Source organism: Pseudorca crassidens, chromosome 14 (assembly GCF_039906515.1).
Source record: "Pseudorca crassidens isolate mPseCra1 chromosome 14, mPseCra1.hap1, whole genome shotgun sequence".
Classification (NCBI taxonomy): Eukaryota; Metazoa; Chordata; class Mammalia; order Artiodactyla; family Delphinidae; genus Pseudorca; species Pseudorca crassidens.
In genome coordinates, this window is record NC_090309.1 from 15,295,552 (window position 1) to 15,317,566 (window position 22,015).

The window sequence follows — 22,015 nt, forward strand, 5'->3', positions numbered from 1 at the left end:
GAACTATGGATCTTATAACAACTTTAACATCAACTAGCAGTGTAAGTGGAGATAACAGTGAACCTGTACTCTCACAGCTGTAACAGCAGGGCTGTAGTGGAGACAGAATAAGACAGTGGTTAAGTAGGGACTCTACAACCCAGAGGGACTCTGGCTGAGTTCAAACACCTGACTCTGCCCCTTACTAGCTGTGAGTCCTTGGATACACTATTACTTTACTTCTCCTGAGTTTCAGTTAATTTGTTTTGAGTACATTCAGGGGCTTATGAGTTGAAGCAATGTGCAAATGCTTGGGCCCAAACTCTCCGAGTTCCACACCCACAGTTCCAGCTCTCATGGCTCACTTTATCTACTGTTACCAATGGTAAACGGGGGGAAGGGGACTCTTTGGGGTGCACTCATCATTTCTTGAAGTTGGATATATGCTGACTCAGGTGTCAAGTAAAATATCCAAAAAGCTTTCAAGCCAAGATTTTCTTTGGGTATTATTCTGGGTCCCAGGCCACTGGCAAAGATCAGAGTAGGAGGAACTTCTAGGGACCTCAAAGCTCTGACCTATGAAGCAAGAAATATGATCTGATGAAAACCAAGGAAGGTCACTGATCTATCACAATGAGATGTGACAATGGATTTCTACTTAGTATATGACCAAAGATTTTAAAATTTCCTTGTGAAGGTTTCCTTATAAAAGGGAAATCAATCAGGCAGCTAGAATACTATGGAAAGCGATGTGTTGCAGGTCGGGGTGCTTTAAACCTTTTCACCACGTGTTTACTGAAGGCTCCTGAATTTGGTTAAGATTCCACGTTGTGCTTTCAGCAACACCGCAAGAAAGGCTAGTGTGGACAAATAGGGGGCATCATCTTGTACACGTGCAGCCTCCCTCCTAGGATGCGTAAAATTTGCTGTTTGAAGATAATTTAACAGTTATCACACAAACAGTAACAGTACACTTAACAGGAGGTAGATGATAGTGACATGGCTTTATTTATGTTAGAAATAATATACTTTACCATATCATTTAGACACAAGGCTGCTTCACTTACCACTTCTGTTGATGTTTCTGCATGTTCAGAAGTAACATGTTCTTGAAGAGATGTCTCCGTATAGCCCATTTTTCCACAATAGGGACAAGTAAAAGACTGTGGCTGCTCTACAGAGAAAGCTTCCCCACCATAGTACAAATCTGAAAAACAGAGTGGAACTGCATTGAGAAATAATTATTATTCGTTTTTTAAAAAATATATGAAAATGTAACCATGTGGTACAATAACGTAAAAAAACCCAGGGTGCCTGAAATCTCCACCAACAGCCTCACTTTGTCAAGGAGTGCTTAGGTACCTCTCTGTTTACCTCTGTAACATCCTTATTCTCCCAAGGACTCTATGTCACTCTTCCCAAATTCCTTCTCTACTTGCTACTACAGCCTTAAGAGAAAAGCAAGCAAACAGCTTTATATCCCTTCATTTAATTTTGAAACATCTCTAATTTCACATCTGGTTCTAATTTTATCGTAATTTATTTTTTTCTTTATCTCTGTATATACTGTGGCAACACCAATGTCAATACAAAGAATCAGCAGGATATATCACATACAAGAACACAAGTGCTCAGAGGGAAAGAACAGATGACAATGATCAATATGCTAACTCCTAGATGCAGCTATTTATCTACAGAACATACCATTCATATAGCAGGAAGGACCCTAAGCATTCAGTTATTATAAATGCTAACTTGAATGGGGAACTACCACAACGTACTCTGCCCAACTTGGTTACTGAAGAACTGACCAATTAGTGAGAGTCTGTGGGAATAATCTGTTTGCCTGATTAACACATGCCAAGGAATAAGTCTATTTTTCTCTATCAGGAGCACAAAAGGAAATGCAATTGAAAGTACACTTAGTATGTTATGTCACTTCATTACAAAGATCTCATTATTTAACATGAAACAAATACCTACTTTAAGAGGATATGATCGTTTTTGTGAGAAGAGAAAATGAAAGAAAGTGTTTACTACATGGTAGATTCGTGCACATTCATTTTTAGGGAAATTAAGACTATCTTAAAAATATTTACCCATTACATATATATTGACCATTTATTATATGCATAAGACTTGCCAAGTGAATTTGGGGTAGGTGGAGACAAACATAAAAAAAAAAAGAAGAGAACTTTCTTACCTGATAAAGGGCATCTACAAAAAACCCAGAGCTAACATCATACTTACTGGTGGAAGACTGGATGCCTCCCGCCTAAGACCAGGAACAAGACAAGAATGTCCACTCTTGCCATTTCTATTCAATATTTTACTGGAGGATCTAACCAGAGTAATTAGGCAAGAAAATGAAAGGAAAGGCATCGAGATGGAAAGGAAGAAGTAAAACTATCTCTATTAGCAGATGACGTGACCCTGTATATCAGCAAACCCCAACCTTTTTGGCACCAGGGACCAGTTTCCATGGATGCGGGCGGGGTGGGGGTGGGGTATGGCTTTGGGATGATTCAAGCACATTACATTTATTATGCACTTTATTTCTATTATTATTACATTGTAACATATATTGAAATAATTATACAACTCATCATAATGCAGAATCAGTGGGAGCTCTGAGCTTGTTTCACCACTTGCCACTCACTGACAGGGTTGTTTTTTTTTTTTTTTTTGCGCGGTACGCGGGCCTCTCACTGTTGTGGCCCCTCCCGTTGCGGAGCACAGGCTCCGGACGCGCAGGCTCAGCGGCCATGGCTCACGGGCCCAGCTGCTCCGCGGCATCTTCCCGGACTGGGGCACGAACCCGTGTCCCCTGCATCGGCAGGCGGACTCTCAACCACCGCACCACCAGGGAAGCCCACTGATAGGGTTTTGATATGAGTCTGCAAGCAATTGATTTATTATGATCTCTGTGCAGTGAAACCTCTCTGCTAATGATAATCTGTATTTGCAGCCGCTCCCCAGCACTGGCATCACCGCCTCAGCTGCCCTCAGATGATGTGTTAGATTCTCATAAGGAGCGTGCAACCTAGATACCTTGCATGTGCAGTTCACAGTAGGGTTCCCGCTCCTGTGAGAACCTAATGCTGCCGCTGATCTGACAGGCAGTAATGTGAGCGATGGGGACTGTCTGTAAATACAGGTGAAGCTTCGCTTGCTCACCCGCCGCTCATCTCCTGCTGTGAGGCCGGGTTCCAGTAGCTGTGGGGACCCCTGCTGTATATAGAAAATCCTAACGAATCCACTAAAAAACTATCAGAACTCATAAACAAGTTCAGTAGCATTACAGGATACAAGATCTATATATAAAAACCTATTCTTTTTCTGTAATTTGCAATGGACAATCCAAAATAAAAATTTTAAAAAATTCCATTTACAAAAGCAAAAAGAATAAAATATTTAGGAATACACTTAATGAAAGAAGTGTGAAACTTATCCTCTGATAGCTACAAAATTTTGCTGAAAGAAATGAAAGATGACTTAAATAAACAGAAAGATAGCCTAAATAAACAGAAAGATACCCCGCATTCATGGGTTGGCAGACTTAATAACATTGCTCTCCAAACTGATCTACAGGTACAAAACAATTCCTACCAAAATCCCAGTTGGCTCCTTCGCAGAAACTTGACAAGTTGATCCTAAAATTCACATGAAATTCAAGGGATCTAGAATACCCAAAACAACTTTCAAAAAGAACAAAGCTTGAAGACGCATACTTTTTGATTTCAAAGCTTACTACATAATTGAGACACTGTGGTACTGGTATATAGGCATATAAATCAACGGAACAGATTGAGAGTCCAGAAATTAAAACTGACATTTATGGTCAACTGATTTTTCTTTTTTAACAGCTTTACTATCTTTGACATATAAAAATTGTATATATTTATGGTATAAATATGTTTTCACATATGTATACACTGTGAAAAGATCACCACAATCAAGCTAATTAACATCTCTATTACCTCTACATAGTTACCATTTTGTGTGTGTGTGTGTGTGTGTGTGTGTTGAGAAGATTTAATTTAAGATCTCCTCTTTGAAAATTTCCACTATACAATACAATATCGTTAAGTATGGTCACCATGCTATACATTAGATCTCTGGAACTTATTCATCTTGCATAACAAAACTTTGTACTCTTTGACCAACACACCCCAATTTCCCCTTTCCCTCTGGTCAACCGATTTGCAACAGTAATGCCAAGACAATTCATTGGGTAGAAAATAGTCTTTTCAACAAATGACGCTGGGACAACCGGATATTCACATGCCAAAGAATGAAGTTGGAACTCTACCTCATTCCACACACAAAAATTAACTCAAAATGGATCAAAGATCTAAATGTAAATACTAAAATTATAAAACCCTTTGACGAAAACATAATTTTAAGTCTTTATGATCTTGGATTAGGCAATAGTTTCCTAGATATGACACTAAAAGCACAACAAAGGAAAGAAACAGATAAACTAGACACCATCAAAATTAAAACTTATGTGCTTCAAAGCGTACCATCAAGAAAGTGAAAAGACAACCCACAGAATAGGAGAAAATTTCTGCAAGTCATTTATCTGTAAGGAACTTGTATATAGAATACACAAAGAACTATTAAAAGTCAATAATAAAGGACACATTACCCAATTAAAAAATGGGCAAAGGATCTGAATAGACATTTCTCCAAAGCAGATCCACAAATGGCTAATCAGCACTAGAAAAGATGGTCAACATCACTAGCCATCAGAGAAATGCAAATCAAAACCACGTGAGATACCACCACTTCACCTTCACACCCACTAGGATGGCTATAATCAGATAATAACAAGTGTTGACTAGTAAGAAATTACAGCATGAAACATTTAAAGCTTTTCTTATGAATTGACAGTGCCTTCTAATCAACTGTAGAAATAATCTGCTTCCTGATAACCAGAGCAAGAAGACTTGTGTATTGTTAGCAAGAACGGTCAGTTTAAACTTTATTCCTTCTTTACTGAGGCACTCTTCCGTTTCATACCTTGCCGGTTGTATTTATTTCTGAATGGCTTTCATAAATAAACTATAAGAGGAAAAATTACTTAGAATATAAAAGTAAGACTCATGTTATTTTTAATGAATTTGGAGCCTCATGTACGCTACTGGGGACAGTTTTAGAACATTTTGCCTTTACTTCTTCATACACATACACACAAAGTTCTAAATGATAATTCATTAAAATTTTAATTAAATACGTACCAAAATCTACCCTTGTTAATATGCACTGCATTGGGTGGTCAGTTGTATGCCTTGTTGTTGTTGCACCACTTTCATAACAAGATGCACAAAGATCGTAATCGTAGCAAATTAAACACTTATATCTGCGACCTCGAAAATTTCCTTTTAAACATGCATCACAGCTGACACCTATAAAAAAAAGAAATATCATTAATCAGCAGCCGTAAAAGGCCACTCTCCATTTCAATTTTATAAATAAAAAAATATGCATTTAATCCCAGATTTCCTTTCCAAAATGACTAAAAACAACACAGTAAAATGATATAGGAATTTCCAACTACATGGTGGATTTGTTCCCCTGATTTACATTCCTAATGGAAATAACTTAAAATGTTTCAAAAAATGCAGAGAAACGTTTTAAATGCCTTGATGAACTAGCAAGAGGGTAAAACCCAAGTGAAAGAGGAATGGTTAAATGGAATCACTCAAGAAGTGGGCATCTATTTGGAAAAATCTGAGCTTAAATTTTCACAGCATTGCAGGACAGACACAGGAAGCAAAGACCAAGGTCTGCCACGGCGGGGTGTCTGAACAGGCAACTCCTCATAAAGCTGAGACCCTAATATACCCTCAGTATATGGGTGAGCTAGAAACCCTCCCTAGGGAATTACAAAACTTACCCGTGAAACCCCCCTCTCCCCAGGCACAAAACAACAACAACAACAACAAAACCCTGAAAAGTTATAACTACAAACCAGTCCAGACTTCTTATAAGTGGAGAGCCCAAATTCAGACTCCCAAATGGTTCTCAGGTCAAGAATTTAATTTAAAGTGGTCCTAAATTAGTACTGCCACCAGGCAGCTGGCAGAAATAAAATTTGAAGGAATGACAGCTCATACACAAAATACCAACAAAAAACAAAACACCATCAGAAAGTAGCAGAAACAGCAGAATCAGAATGGCAAACAGTTTATAACAGAATCGAATATCAAATAACACTTAACAGTTTAAAAGAAATAAAGAAGAGCTTGAAGAGGCGACCAACAGATTTGAAAATGAACTATCTAGGTATACAAAAAATTAATTAAAATTTAAAACTCAATAGGCAGGTTTAATTAATAGTAGGAAAGCCTTTTATTCACATGTGATATGCTTGTTTATACAGAAAACCCCAGCTAAATTATTGAAATTAATATTTTAAGCAAGTTAGCTAAATACAAAAACCAATTTAATAAAACACTGATTTCTTCACTCAAAAAAGACAAATACTGGTATATTTTTAAAATGCCACTTATGATTCCACTTATATGAGGTACTCAGATTAGTCAAATTCACAGAAAAAACAAACCCCCCCCCCAAAAAAAAACCCAACAAACCAAAGTAGAACAGTGGTTAGTTACCAGAGGCTGGGTGGAAGGGAGAATGGGGAGTATTGTTTAATGGGTTTCAGTTTGGGATGATAAAAAAATTCTAGAGATGGACAGTGGTGATAGTTGCACAACAATGGGAATGTACTAATGCCACTGAATTGTACCTGCAAAAAGGGTTAAAATGATATGCTGTGCATATTTTACCACAATAAAAACGTTATGTCATTTGTAGTAGCATTTCTGAAAAGTGCCTATGAATAAAGCTAACGAAAGGGGACTTCCCTGGTGGTCCAGTGGTTAAGAATCCACCTACCAATGCAGGGGACGCAGGTGCAATCCCTGGTCAGGGAACTATGATCTCACACGCCATGGGGAAGCTAAGCCTGCGTGCTGCAACTGGAGAGAAGCCCGCACGCTGCAACGAAGATTCCGCATGCCGCAACTGAGACCCAACGAAACCAAAAATAATAAAAATAAAATAAATAAATTTAAAAAAGCCAACCAAAGATATGCAGCCCTTTATGAAGTAAATTAGTAAAAATGTGTTCAAAGACAAAGAGCTTTAAAAAAATAAAAATACCAGGTTCACTGACTAGAAGGTTCAACATAATAAAATATCATTCTCCCCAAATTGATCTGTGGATTCAATACAATTCTAATAAAAAAAAATCACAAAAGAATTTTTTGTGGAACATGATAAGCTGACTCAAATTTTTACACAATTTGCAAAGGGTCAAGAATAGCCAAGATATTCCTGAAGAATAACAAGATGCAGGGATTTGCTTAACATATCAAGAGCTACTATAAAGCTACAGTGATAAAGATAGAATGGCATTGGCATAGAGACAGACAAACTGACCAAAGGAACATTATAGAAAGCCCCCAAACAGATGCACACATGTTGAAATCTGTTTCATGACAGTAAGGTCACTAGAGATCAGTGGGGAAAGGAGAGAGTAGACAATAAATGGTCCTAGGACAGGTGATCACCCATATATGGGGAAAATAAAATTGGATCTCTTTCACAGATCCTACACACAAGAACCAGTTCCAAATGGTTTAAAGACAAACGTGAAAGGAAAGTGAAAAAATCTCTGAAGACAATGTAGGGAATATTTTTATGAGCTCAGAGTAGGAAACAATTTCTTACACACACACACACACACACACACGCCCAAACCATAAAAAGATATATTCAACCACGTTAAAATTAAGACTTTTCCTTCACTTTTAATACCCTAGAGTGACAGAAGAGACAACGCCCAGAAACTGGTGATAAATACAACATACGTGACAGACAGAAGTAAGGAATACATTAAGGAACTCTCACATATCAGTAAAAAATGACCAACATCCAACAGAAAAATGGGCAAAGACCTCAATGGGCACTACAAAGAACAACAAACACAACTGACCAATAAATATATGAAAAGACTCTCATCTCATTAGTCACCAAAAAAGTGCAAATAAAACCATCATGAGCTATCATTTTACATCTACCAATCTGGCAAAAGCTTGGAAGTCTGTTGATATCAAGTGCTAGAGAAGACAAGGGGCAACAGAAACTCTTCGACGCTGCTAGTGGGAACACATATCTGCACAACTACTTTGCAAATTTTGTTCATATTCTAGTCAAGTTAAACATGTACAATTACTGTGACTGCAATTTCACTCTTAAATCTATTCCCTGGGGAAACTTTTGCCCAGGAGCACCAGAAGAATGCAAAAGAATGTTCAAAGCAGTTTTGGCAACTGGAAAGAAAAAAAAAAAAGGCTGTTAACAACCCAAAGGGCCATCAACCGTCCATTATAGAATGAATTAAAAAAGAATGAATGATAGCCTAAAAGAGTGGGTGAAGACAGGCATACAACCAAACTAAGTTATAAAGCAAGTTGGAAGATAGGTGCCATGGAGAAAAATAAAGCAAAACAGGATAAATAGTGTGGACAAAGAAAGCTTCACTGAAAAGATGGTGGGCAAAAAGATGGAATACTTCAAAATCTGCCTATTCAAAATAGCTTCCAAGCATGACAATGCTTTTAGCACAGCACTGAAGGTACTGAAAAGGGGTAAGTATCTATTCAGATTCACAAATGAAAGTTTAATGTAACAGGGTACAATAACTTTGTCAAACAAAATGTAGTGTGAACTGAGCTAAAGAGGTGCCTGAAAGGCAAGCTCAGTTTTGAACACTAACTTTTCGGCATGTCCCATCCACCATTACTCTGCGGGCCCCACTTTTCTTTCTGTGGTGGGGATGCCCACCGACAAGTATAAATGAACAAAGCTTAAGGCGACTGGGGATGGTGATATTGCCAAACACTGCATCAGTTTCAGTAGGGACATGCTGATGATGCCTGTCCCTTGCCTGTTCTACTTGGCTGATAAAATTCGAAGCTATCTAAATCTAAATGCTCTCCTAAGGGGTGAGGATGTCGAGTGGTGTCAGGCTTCACCTACAATCCAGCTGGAGTTCAGTAACTGTTAGCCCTTTAAGAAACTGAGGTTCTTTTAAAAAATTACTAACTTTTTTTTTTTGCGGTACCCAGGCCTCTCACTGCCGCGGCCTCTCCCGTTGCGGAGCACAGGCTCCGGACGCGCAGGCTCCGCGGCATGTGGGATCTTGCCGGACCGGGGCACGAACCCGTGTCCCCCGCATCAGCAGGCCGGACTCTCAACCACTGCGCCACCAGGGAAGCCCTATTAACTATTTTTGATGGAATCATTTCTAAAATGTATGTTTTGGGGGAAGTCCCTGGCGGTCCAGTGGTTAGGACTCCGTGCTTTCACTGCTGTGGGCGCGGGTTCAATCCCTGGTGGGGGAACTAAGTCATGTCCCGCAAGTCATGTGCCTCTCCCCCCACCCAAAAAAGACATTTAACAACTTTTGTGATTCAAGGTCATTATTTCAAACACAAATATATATTTCAGTCTGACCATTAAACATTATATTAGGTAAGTTCTCGGCAGGGTTTCTTACAACATAAGTAAGAGTAACTTTAATAATAATCTATAGCAGCAAGTATGTTATAGAGTATTTGTTTTGGTGAAGAGTGTACTATGAATAAGAAGTCGGAAGTAAAAATATTTTATCACATATAATTTTCCAGACAACCTGCTACTCCTTCTCATTGTAACAGCTCTGCCAATTTAATACTTCTAATCTGTCATCATAAGCTTTAGTCAATATCTCACTTTAGAGACGATTCCATACCACCTCTCGACAGTAGCTCGAAGTCTCTGAATAGAAGCACAGAAGCATGCATAGGCTTTGCCACAGTTTCCCAACAGTAACCCGGTCTCCCTCTGCCCCAACTCGAAATTACTAAATCTCATGTAGCTTTGAAAAGAACCCCAGATTTCTCACTCAAAACAGAACCTCTTCCAAGTATACCTGTCCGAATTCACTCTATAACACAGACTAACAAAATGTGCTCCCTTTGTGTCTACTACAGGTGCTTTCCTATCAGGGAAAACAAGCCAGCTCTTCAATGCACAGTCGCTTGGTTAATAACAATGTTCTACCTGGTACCAGGAGACTCAGGAAAATCTGAAACAGAACATATACGTGGCATATGTAAAACGATCAATTCCTTGATAGGAAGAATGAAGTTCCTTCTGGTGAGATAACAATAAGATATATTTAAGATGCTAAGAACTAAAGTTCCTATGCAAGAGGGAGGGGGTGTGGGGATATATGTATACATATAGCTAATTAACTTTGTTATACAGCAGAAACACAACATCGTAAAGCAATTATACTCCAATAAAGATGTTAAAAAAAAGTTCCTATAGAAAAATATCATTTATAATAGAAACAAGAATTCAAATATTGTCAAATAAAATATCGCCTTGAGAGGCAAGGCTGGAGAACCACTATGTGTTAGCACTGAGATCTCCTGGATTTAAAAAATGTTAGGTTTCAGTTACTCTATACTATATACACCCTGCAAAAACTGAGTTAACCAAATAATAAAATACGCAACTCATCCTTGAATAATCTAGCTTTAGCCATATTGTCATAAACAAATTCGGACAGTCACTACTTTGTAACATGGCAACTAGCACAAGCTACATCTTTTTTTTTTTAAATTTTATTGAAGTATAGTTGATTTACAAGGTTGTGTTAATTTCTGCTGTACAGAAAAGTGATTCAGTTATACAGGTATGCAGTCTTTTTCATATTCTTTTCCATTATGGTTTATCACAGGATATTGAACATAGTGCTATACAGTAGGACCTTGTTGCTATACAAGTAGGACCTTGTTGTTTACCCATCCTATATATAACAGTTTGCATCTGCTAACCCCAAACTCCTGATTCATCCCCGCCCCCACCCTCTTGGCAACCACAAGCCTGTTCTCTGTACCTGTGAGTGAGTCTGCTTCCATTTTGGAGATAAGTTCGTTTGTGTCGTATTTTAGATTCCACATATAAGTGATATATGGTATTTGTCTTTCTCTTTCTGACGTACTCCGCGTAGTATGATTATCTCTAGGTCTATCCATGTTGCTGCAAATGGCATTATTTGATTCTTTCTTTATGGCTAATATTCCATTGTATATATGTACCATATCTACATCTACACAAGCTACATCTTAAAGTTATGGTGGGATATTTGTGATTCCCCATCTGACCAAGTTCACCTAACAAGACAAACAAAAATGCTAGGAAATACAGCTTATCCTCAATTTTGACACGCCCATGTGTGAAACTTACATAAAAAGAATGGTGTATATCTGACAACCCCTATCTATAATAGGTATATCTGAACACATTCAAACCCTCAACACTTACCTTTATATTTAGCAGTTCTGTAAAATAAATACATAAAAGCTATGAACTAAAATCAAAGGAAAGAATGCCCTCTAGTGGGAACAGATGTTTAAAAATCCACCGAAATAATATGTAAAGTCTTTTTTCTTTCTTAATTTTCTAAAATAAACAAAGGTTTATTTACTTATATATATATTACGTGTACATTAAATATACATTTATATATCTTTTAAAAGAAAAACCCAAAGGTTGATACAGCTTTTTCTTTTGATTTGAACGAATTTTTAGGTAGGGAACAGAGAGGTGGTGGGAAGGGAAGGTCGACAAAGGGAAAGCTATCTGTCAAGATACACAGTGAAAAGAAACACAACAGGAAGAGACTCCATCCACCTGAATTTGAAGCCCTGGGATTATTCAGCCTTTGCCACTGACAATCTATTTTGACTTCTAGATGCCATGTAATTTGGAGAGAAGGCTCTCTTTTTACTTCAGTGAATTCTCTCTTCAGGCCCTATGCATCTCTAAATAAGTGTGACTTTTAAAAAAAGAATGTGTGTGTGTTACATGCTATAGAACAATTTTAATATTAAGATCTGCACAGAGAACTATGCCACTAAAATAACTTGACAATGATAAGGGCAATTCCCAAAGAGGCTCTTTGCATTTAGATGGTTGAAGAATCATGCAACCTTCTGAAGAGGATCTCAGATGAACACAAGCAGTTAAAGAAATGAACTATTATAATTCAGTGAACAGCAGAAGTAGCCAGAATTAAAGAAGATGATCAATGGATATTTCTAGAAGCAAAATTGCTGGAACCTAAGACAAATTTTATAATGCTTCACAAGCTGGGAGCCTAGATCAGGAGTAGAAAGCTTTCCCCCCTTCTATTAAAGAAACATTGGGGGGCTTCCCTGGTGGCGCGGTGGTTGAGAGTCCGCCTGCCGATGCAGGGGTCGTGGGTTTGTGCCCCGGTCCGGGAGGATCCCACGTGCCGCGGAGTGGCTGGGCCCGTGAGCCATGGCCGCTGGGCCTGCACGTCCAGAGCCTGTGCTCCGCAGGGGGAGAGGCCGCGGCAGTGAGAGGCCCGCGTAACGCAAAAAAAAAAAAAAAAAGAAACATTGGGGGAAATAGAATCAATCATGCCTTGCAAAGGTAAAGTAACTCTAGGAGTTTGTTTCTTTTTAAAGAAAAAAGAAAGCCCTACTCAATTATTTTTAGAATTAGGAGCAGAATCCCGCACCCCCCCCAATTAAATACACACGTAATTCTATACGTTTATTAAAAAAAAAATCTATGCCATATGATAAAGGGAGAGACTCAAAAGGAGATGGGTTTCCCTGGTGGCACAGTGGTTGAGAGTCCGCCTGCCGATGCAGGGGACACGAGTTCGTGCCCCGGTCCGGGAAGATCCCACATGCAGCGGAGCGGCTGGGCCCGTGAGCCATGGCCGCTGAGCCTGCGCTCTGCAACGGGAGAGGCCACAACAGTGAGAGGCCACAACAGTGAGAGGCCCACGTACAGCAAAAAAAAAAAAAGAAAAGACCTTTAGGACTTCCCTGGTGGCTCCGTGGTTAAGAATCCGCCTGCCAATGCAGAGGACAGGGGTTCGATCCCTCGTCCAGGAAGATCCCACATGCCGCAGAGCAACTAAGCCCGTGAGCCCCAGCTACTGAGCCTGTGCGCCTAGAGCCTGTGCTCCACAACAAAGAGTAGCCCCCGCTCGCCCCAACTGGAGAAAGCCCGAGCGCAGCAATGAAGACCCAACGCAGCCAGAAATAGAAAAATTTAAAAAATAAATAAAATAAAAAAAAAGAAAAGACCTATAGTTAAAGAGACGCTAGGGGCAGAGAAAAGAGAAATCAGAAGGAGCGTATACACCTGGGGAGGGTACGATTCAGAAGAACAAGGGCAGGGTGATGGCGAGGAATTTTATGGGAAAACATGGAACAGCCTGGTAAATAGATCTTGTAGTATGTGTGTTCTTCACACTTAGCAGACTTGCTTGAACCTGTGATACATTTACCTGGCCATTTAAAACAACCTTTTCTGTACTGGGACTCAGCTTTCTAACTTCCGGTTTATTGTTTTCAGGTGGAATTCTACAAGTTTGATGACATGTAACAATGAGGAGCAGCCACCTATCCTTCCACTACTATCTATTCTGCGCCAAGATACAGCAGTGAGTAAAGGTCTTTGCTACACAGAGCTATAATACTCCAGTGGTAATAGCAGCAACTTCCATCACTATTTATTGTGCGCCCATTTTCATAATTACTTTATTAATCCTCACAACAAAGTCATGAGGTAGTTGGAAAATACGATAAAACTTCTTTCATGGCTGTGGATGATTCCAAGCTAGTTCATGTCTGTTCAACAAAGTGGACAGAAAGGCAGGGGTTGGACATTATATTTAAGGAGTTCCTTATGCATTTTTTCAGAGGGAAGTTTAATTCATTTCTAAAAGTTTTTAGTGTAGTGAAATTTGGTCCATTTTGGAACAACTGGCTGTTTTCCTTGGTTTTAAAGAACTGTTCTATGCTCTTATTTCGTAGAAATGCATCCCTGGCCTGCGAACAGAAACCTACCTTAGTAACAATGGACTTGCTCATGAGTAAGCTTAGTTAGGAATAGTCTTTCAGAACCTCTCATCTGGAAATAGAGAAGCTTCTATATTACTCAATCTACTATTACACTCAGCCATGATTAGAGCTATTTTCTGACTCACACATAAAACGAAGGAAGAAGAGGTGTGTAAGGAATGCCTGGGACAAAGTGGGAATTCAGTGGGTATCTGCTGAATGAAGTGGATGAAAAGAGAAAGGGACATTTTCCTAGAGTATTTAGATAAGAGCTCAAAAGAGAGAAGGGAAACAAGGATTAATGTGTGTCTATAATAGACCTCTTGATGTAAGAATGACTGAATGATGAAAGTAGGGGGGAAAAAGAAGGGACTGAACAACAGGTACTTGTTTCCCGTAGGAGAAAGGAAAATTAAGTCAGCAAAAATGCTGTGCCGAATACTTCTAGGCATCAGCCCCCATTCGGCAACATTAGCCCAAAAGAGCTTGGCTGCCAGCTGTATAAACGAAGGGTCTGTTCTTGGGAAGCAGGTTTTTTATCAGCCACAGATTGTGTTAACAATTTCATATATAAAAGCCAAAACTAAAATCTCAATATTTCCAAATATGTGTGCAACTCCATTTAGTTGCTATAAACAATGCACACTAATCAGAAACACTGCCCTGTTTTTTGTTTTTTGTTTTTTTTTGGTACACGGGCCTCTCACTGTTGCGGCCTCTCCCGTTGCGGAGCACAGGCTCCGGACGCGCAGGCTCAGCGGCCATGGCTCATGGGCCCAGCCGCTCCGCGGCATGTGGGATCTTCCCGGACCGGGGCACAAACCCATGTCCCCTGCGTCGGCAGGCGGACTCAACCACTGTGCCACCAGAGAAGCCCTGCCCTGTTTTAAAGACCCTCCAGGCAGGCCTGCAGGGCAAGGGCAGAAAGCTCTAGCCCTCCCAAAAAGACAAGTGCCCTTAAAGAAGGTGGTAATTTTTATTAAAATATCTAGTGATTACATGAGCATTTTGCAGAGCCTTGTAAAGGAGAACACTAGTAAAAAATACATTACGTTTCAAACCTATTGGGATCCGTCTGAAAAATTAAAGCCCTTAAAACAGGTATAAAATGACACAGGCGAGAGAGAGTCATGGACATATATACACTAACAAACGTAAGGTAGATAGCTAGTGGGAAGCAGCCGCATGGCACAGGGATATCGGCTCGGTGCTCTGTGACCGCCTGGAGGGGTGGGATAGGGAGGGTGGGAGGGAGGGAGACGCAAGAGGGAAGAGATATGGGAACATATGTATATGTATAACTGATTCACTTTGTTATAAAGCAGAAACTAACACACCATTGTACAGCAATTATAACCCAATAAAGATGTTAAAAAAAAATGACATAGGAGACTCTCCCTCAGATCATCTCCACTAACCAATTAGTGTTTAACTGACCTTGCTGCCTCAGGCACCTGCTAAGGGCTTGGTCACTGAACTGTTGTTCTTCTTTTACAGATGAATAAACTGAGGCCCACAAGCACTATGCAGCTTGCTCCTAGGGCGCACCATCATGAAGTGACCAACGGTGATGACGATGAAGGGTTACCTACTAAAGCAGATCATCTGACAACAATTAATCTGTTTTTTGTTTGTTTCAGAAATGGATGTCTTTAGAACTTTTATTTACTATGGCATAGAGATATACATTTAATGTCATGTTTATTATTCTTCCCTTAATTCTTTATTTTGTGAGAGACTTTAATTTTACCTACCACATAGCTTCTCTAAAATGAAACCCTGAGATTGAGGAATTACTTTCAAGGCAGGTGTTTTTACATATACATATATATATATTTCCAGAGGTTGATAATTGATCAAACACAGCTCTACCTAAAGTCACTATTTTGTTAAGTTCTTATTCTAGAGTAGTGTTCTCTTAACTTTTTGAAAATCCATGTCCTATATTGGTAAATGTTTAAAAACATCACCATCTCTTTTATTTAAAATTTCAGGGACTTCCCTGGTGGCACAGTGGTTAACAATCTACCTACCAGTGCAGGGGACACGGATTCGACCCCTGGTCTGCAAAGATCCCACATGCCGCGGAGGAACCAAGCCCCATGTGCCACAACTACTGAGCCTACGAGCCACAACTACTGAGCCCACGCACCATAACTACTGAAGCCTGTGCTCTGCAACAAGAGAAGCCACCAAAATAAGAAGTCCGTGCACCGTAGCAAAGAGTAGCCCCCACTCACTGCAACTGGAGAAGGCCCGTGTGCAGCAACGAACACCCAACGCAGCCAAAACCAAAACAAAACAAAGACAAAAAAAAAAAACCTTAAAAAATAAAAAAAATAAAATTTCAGTAAGCAAGAAACATGTCAGGCCTCACTCTTTCAAATCACAGCAGAATATCAATATGACTCAAATATATAATTTATTTTTCTTTTTTGGTCTTTTCAAACATAAGGAAATCTGGCATACACACATCTTCAGACATGGGAATCAACAACCTATTATACGTGACATAATCACATAATGAAATTCTAGAACATCGTACTCCAACAAACTGCTATTATCATGTATAAGTCCCCACAAAAACAAGTTGTAAAAGGATACAAACCACATGGAAGCATTTATGTAAATTTTAAAATACACGATACTCTATAATTAGAGTTTATGGACACATACATATGTGGAAAGCATGCTGAAATGTGAACGGAAAGGATACACACCAGCTCCAAGAAGTGATGGCCTCTGGGAAGTAGGGAGAAAAAGGAAGGAAATAGAATGGAATCAAGAAAGGGTACAAAGTGAAATTCGTCCATATCTGCAAAATCTTTCTTTCTACATGTTTAAAATGTTTCGTTAAAAACTCCACGAAAACCTAACACAGACAAAACTCCCCCAATCCCATCTCAACTTGTACAGTAGCATGGAAGGTTGACAGGATGGCTGGTTTTACACTGAGGTATAAATGGGTAAAATAGTTGACCTAATGAAATTATAGAATAAAACTAATGTTTTTTGGCCCCAGAGATGGATTCTATATCCCGTACTTGTTAATTCTTGCTGAAGTATCAACTAGTCACTGAGTTTCAAGCTAAGCATTCACAGAATGACTTCTCCCAAGCACAGTGTATAATCTGGGTACGCTAGGCACTGCACAGACAACGTGGACAGCGTACTAGTGGGCACTGACAACAGGCTGAAGTTGCTGTTTAGAATGCCTTCCCATTGCATAGTTGGCCAATGCAGTACAAAGAGCAGTAGGGGACCTCTTGCCTTTCCTGGAAAGACAGACTACATATATTCGTGAGAGAGAAGAATGTCATTTTAAACAACTAAAGGGTGAAACATACTTAATGGGATTTGCCACCCCCCCACCCCAGAACATCCTGCCTATGGTTTAAACACTTTAAAACTGATCTTCTGCAACTGTTTTAGGGAAAGGGGAAGAAAACCACAAGATGAATAGGGAGGGACCAGAAAACATACTATTTAATAATTATTTGAGCTAGAAATGTCTGCACATTTATTTGTGATAAATTCACAGTCTGCACATGACAGCCCTTTCTATTATAGTGTAAAGGATTTGTCCTGCACGGATATTAGGAGATAATTTTGTATTAAATTACTGTAACAACATTACTTCAATGAACACAAGTTTCTGAGCACCTATAGGCCCACTTAGTGTTTAAAGTTTAATAGGGAATAAAGATAAGTAAACAAGCAATTAAAATAGAGTATGAAGAGTAAGTGGCAGAGAACTATGGGAACACATCCAACAAATAAGAGCAATATAAGATGACCTGTTCTAGTTGGGAGAGTACAACAGAGCCCCACAATTAGCCTCACCCTGACACAACGCTTCATATCAAGCAGTCCCTGAGGTACCTTCTCTTCAAAACACTGAAACACAACTTCAGGTCCCTTTGTTCCATGTTTCCTCCACATAAAGCAATTACTCTAAATCCGCTCTCAGAAAGCCACTACACAGCTTAAGACAAGAATCAAGTCGCTTCTGGGACTTCCCTGGTGGCGCAGTGGTTAAGAATCCACCTGCCAATGTAGCGGACACAGGTTTGATCACCGGTCTGCGAAGATCACATATGCCACGGAGCAACTAAACCCGTGCACCACAACTACTGAGCCTGTGCTCTACAGCCCGCGAGCCACAACTACTGAGCCCGTGTGCCGTAACTACTGAAGCCCATGCGCCTAGAGCCCATGCTCCGCAGCAAGAGAAGCCACTGCAATGAGAAGCCTGCGCACCACAACGAAGAGTAGCCCCCACTCACCACAACTAGAGAAAGCCCGTGCACAGCAGCGAAGACCCAGTGCAGCCAAAAATAAACAAATATAAATAAATAAATTTATTTAAAAAAAGAATCAAGTCACTTCTTCCTCTTTTCTTTTTTTTTTTGGCTGTGTTGGGTCTGTACAGGCTCTGTACTTGTGGCGTAAAGGCTTAGAGGCTCTGCAGCATGTGGGATCTTCCCGGACCAGGGACTGAACCTTTGTCCCCTGCATTGGCAGGCGGATTCTTAACCACTGCGCCACCAGGGAAGTCCCCTTCCTCTTTTCTAGGCGAACCGATTTTAAATCTAACAGGTCTTCAAAAATCCTACCTTCAACTGTTACGTTATGTTTGTGTCTGCTCTAGTTCCTTCACTGATTTTAAAGCAAAGAGACCTACAACAGATATAAAACTCTGGAGAGGACTAGGAATAACGCAAAGTACAGAGAATGCTCTAGCACTGGAAGAGAAAAAGCGGTTTATGTCTGGCTTAGAAAGCACACTAGCCTACTTTGGATGTTAGGTCTGAGGCGATCATGAGTCATGCAAGGTGCAAGGTACTGTAAAGTATTAGGTTGATCTTTGGGAGATTTCCTTTGAGAGAGGACATGTCTTTCTACCACTGAGAGTGACACACAACAATATGGAATAGAAAGAAGTAAAGGACTAGGCATAAAGGCAAAATGAGAAAAATAGGCAGTGCTTGTATAGTCTGAAGCAAATCTCTAGGAAATCAAGTTAACTAGTACTTAAATATAAGTATCCAAAACTAAAAAACAAAATAAGACATTGGCTTTAACATAATTTATTTTTTTGGCCACATCGCACAGCCTACGGGATTTTAGTTTCCTGACCAGGGATTGAACCCGGGCCCTCAGCAGTGAGAGCACAGTGTCCTAACCACTGAACCACCAGGGAATTGCCTAACAAATATTATTCATGTTTCTTCTTCCCTCTGTTTGTGAACATTTTTAGCCATTATTCTAAGCATGGCTCCAGTAGGGCACCATCCAAAAAATGCACCCAGGTTGACAATATATCCATAATGACTTGAAAATGCAACACTCAAAAGAATAGTTGCCCCACTTAAAAAGACTATGGCAATAACTACAACCTAAAAATTCAAGCACAAACTTCAAGAGCATGTAAACGAATAACTTTATCAGCAAGGATTTGAACCCTGCCTGACTGCGAAGAAATTACTTAACTGGTCTTTGCTTTCCTCATCAACTAAAGAAAAAAAAAAAAGCATATACTAATCTCTCTATATTGCAGGGCTGTAACAGGAACGTAAATGTTAATTTCTCTTCCCTTCCTTCACACTTCAAGGTTGTGTAAAGTAAAGTAGGGTGCTGGTTAGTACTACTGTTTCTCAGCTCCAAGTCTACCCTTCTCTATTCTTTTCTGCAATGATGGTCCAGGAGGTGGTCCTCAATGGGGTCATTTTGCCTCCCCAGGGGATAGCTGGCTATATATGGAAACATTTGGGGGTGGGGTGGATACTGGAATCAAGTGCATAGAGGCCAGGGATGTTGTTACTAAACATCCTACAAAGCACAGGATGGCCACCTGGCCCAAAATGTCAGTGGTGCTGAGGCTGAGAAACAATGGTCTAGGGTTTGCAAACTCAAGTTATTCATACTCCCTTGGCAGCTGGCTTCTGGTTCACGTTCTGCCAATGGGAGGTTAAAGAGGGAGAGAGAAAGCACCCCTCCAGCAGCAGAGGGGTTCTAGCACCAAGCTCTTCTGGCATTCTCATCACCAACCAGCTGAATCCACTCAAAGGCCAAGCACCAGCTGTGTAGAGATGGGCCTGGGGAAGTAGGAGTCTCTGAACTCCTAAATTCTAGTAACCCCATCTTTCCCCTTTTTGCAATGATAGAAATATCTCTTTATCCGTGCTGTCCAAAGCCATCAGTCTTTAAAAATCCCTTGTCAGCTTACAGAGCCTAGAAGCAGTGCTGGTCCAGCAGCAATGAGCCCACCAAGCAACCAGATCTTGGTTTCCATTATCCTCCACTAAGAGGAACCAGAGCTCCTTGGAGAAATGGATGATTCCAGAGGTTAGGACAGGGTGAGTACGTGAGGAGCCTGTAATGTCTAAGGTCTAGAATGAATGATCCAGAAAGAGGGTACATGTCAAAAGGACACAGAAGAAACCTGAATGGGGTTTCCACTGTCCAAATCTGGGATAATTTGAGCATCAAAATCAATAATAAAAAAATAATGCCCACTGAATAATACAGAAATCCACGTGTCCACACTGATATGAATGAAGAAATAAATTAAGGAGAAGGAAACAGGAAAAAAACGTCCATGTAGTAGATATGCTGACTAGAATTTACATTCCAACTCCTAGTTCACCAGCACTGGACCTGCACTGTCCAGTATGGCAGCCACTAGACGCATGTGATTATTTAAATGTAATTTATTAAAATAAAATAAAGGGAATTCCCTGGTGGTCCAGTGGTTAGGGTTCCACACTTCCACTGCAGGGGGCATGGATTCGATCCTTGGTCGGGGAACTAAGATCCTGCAAGCTGCACAACACAGCCAGAAACAAACAAACAAAAACAAATAAAATTAAAAATTCAGTTCCACACTGAATTGCACAGCTGCATTTCAAGGGCTCACATGGCTAGTGGCTATTGCATTGGACAACAGTGCACTGGACAGTGGCATTTAAGACTGAACCATAATTCTGTGATGATAAGGTCTAGAACAGATAATAAGGTAAGACCTAATTTTGTTCTTTTCTGAAAATCTTAAAATCTAGTATTGGAATTTAAAAAAGACAATTTCATAAGAATAGGGACAACACAAATAAATAATAGCAACAAAATTTTGGAAGCTGGGAAGCAGATGGATGAGTGGTAATGGAGTTAGGAGGTTGGAGAAAGCTGAATCCTTGTATGGGTAAAGGGGGAAGCAAAAAAACCACCCAATTTACAGTACACATTCAACAAAATGTCTGGGACTGGCAGCATCAGGTATTGCTGGAACTTGGATTAGAGTGGAAATCATTTAAAGATGAAAGATGTAAAAACTCTTCCAGAAGCAGTTAAATTTGTAAGTTGCCTTTCCAACATATTCTACTCCAAGTGGAAATAGGAAGTTTATTCATTAAAGAGGGTAAAACAGAGGGCCTCTGACCTAGGGAACTCAAGGCACTGTTGACAACAGAATAATATGCAAGTATTACTGAAAAGAGAAGAGTCTGAGTTAAATCTTAACTAAATTATTTCCAGAAGGAGAAGGTGCAGGAGGGAAAGAGAGAGAATAGAACGTTAAAGAGAAGAAAACTGGAACCCAAATCTCGACGTTTCAATATCCTGAAAGTGACCTTACACATAAAGGAACTAGAAAAAGAAGAACAAACAAAACCCAAAATTAGTAGAAGAAAAGATATCGTAAAGATGAGAGCAGAAATAAATAGAGACTAAAAATACAATAGAAAAGATCAATGAAACTAAGAGCTACTTTTTTGAAAAGATAAACAAAATTGATAAACCTTTAGCCAGACTCATCAAGGAAAAAAGAGAGAGGGCCTAAATCAATAAAATCACAAATGAAAAAGGAGAAGTTACAACTGACACCACAGAAATACGAAGGATCATAAGGAATTACTACAAACAATTATATACCAATAAAATGGACAAGCTAGAATAAATGGACAAATTCCTAGAAATGTATAATCTGCAAAGACTGAATCAGGAAGAAATAGAAAATATGAACAGACCAATTACCAGTAATGAAATTGAATCAGTAATCAAAAAATTCTCAACAAACAGAAGTCCAG

The 22,015-nt window shown here is 39.7% G+C and overlaps 1 protein-coding gene across 3 annotated transcripts in view; it reads right to left on the reverse strand.

Moving 5' to 3' along the window:
• KCMF1 (potassium channel modulatory factor 1) overlaps window positions 1-22,015 on the reverse strand; it is a 75,669-nt gene that overhangs the window by 25,326 nt on the left and 28,328 nt on the right. For all 3 annotated transcript variants that reach the window (XM_067704536.1, XM_067704537.1, XM_067704535.1), the window contains 2 exons: window positions 5,223-5,390; window positions 1,047-1,186 (listed from right to left, as the gene is read on the reverse strand). In XM_067704536.1, coding sequence (XP_067560637.1) covers window positions 1,047-1,186; window positions 5,223-5,390 — 308 coding nt within the window. The remainder of the gene's footprint in view (window positions 1-1,046; window positions 1,187-5,222; window positions 5,391-22,015) is intronic.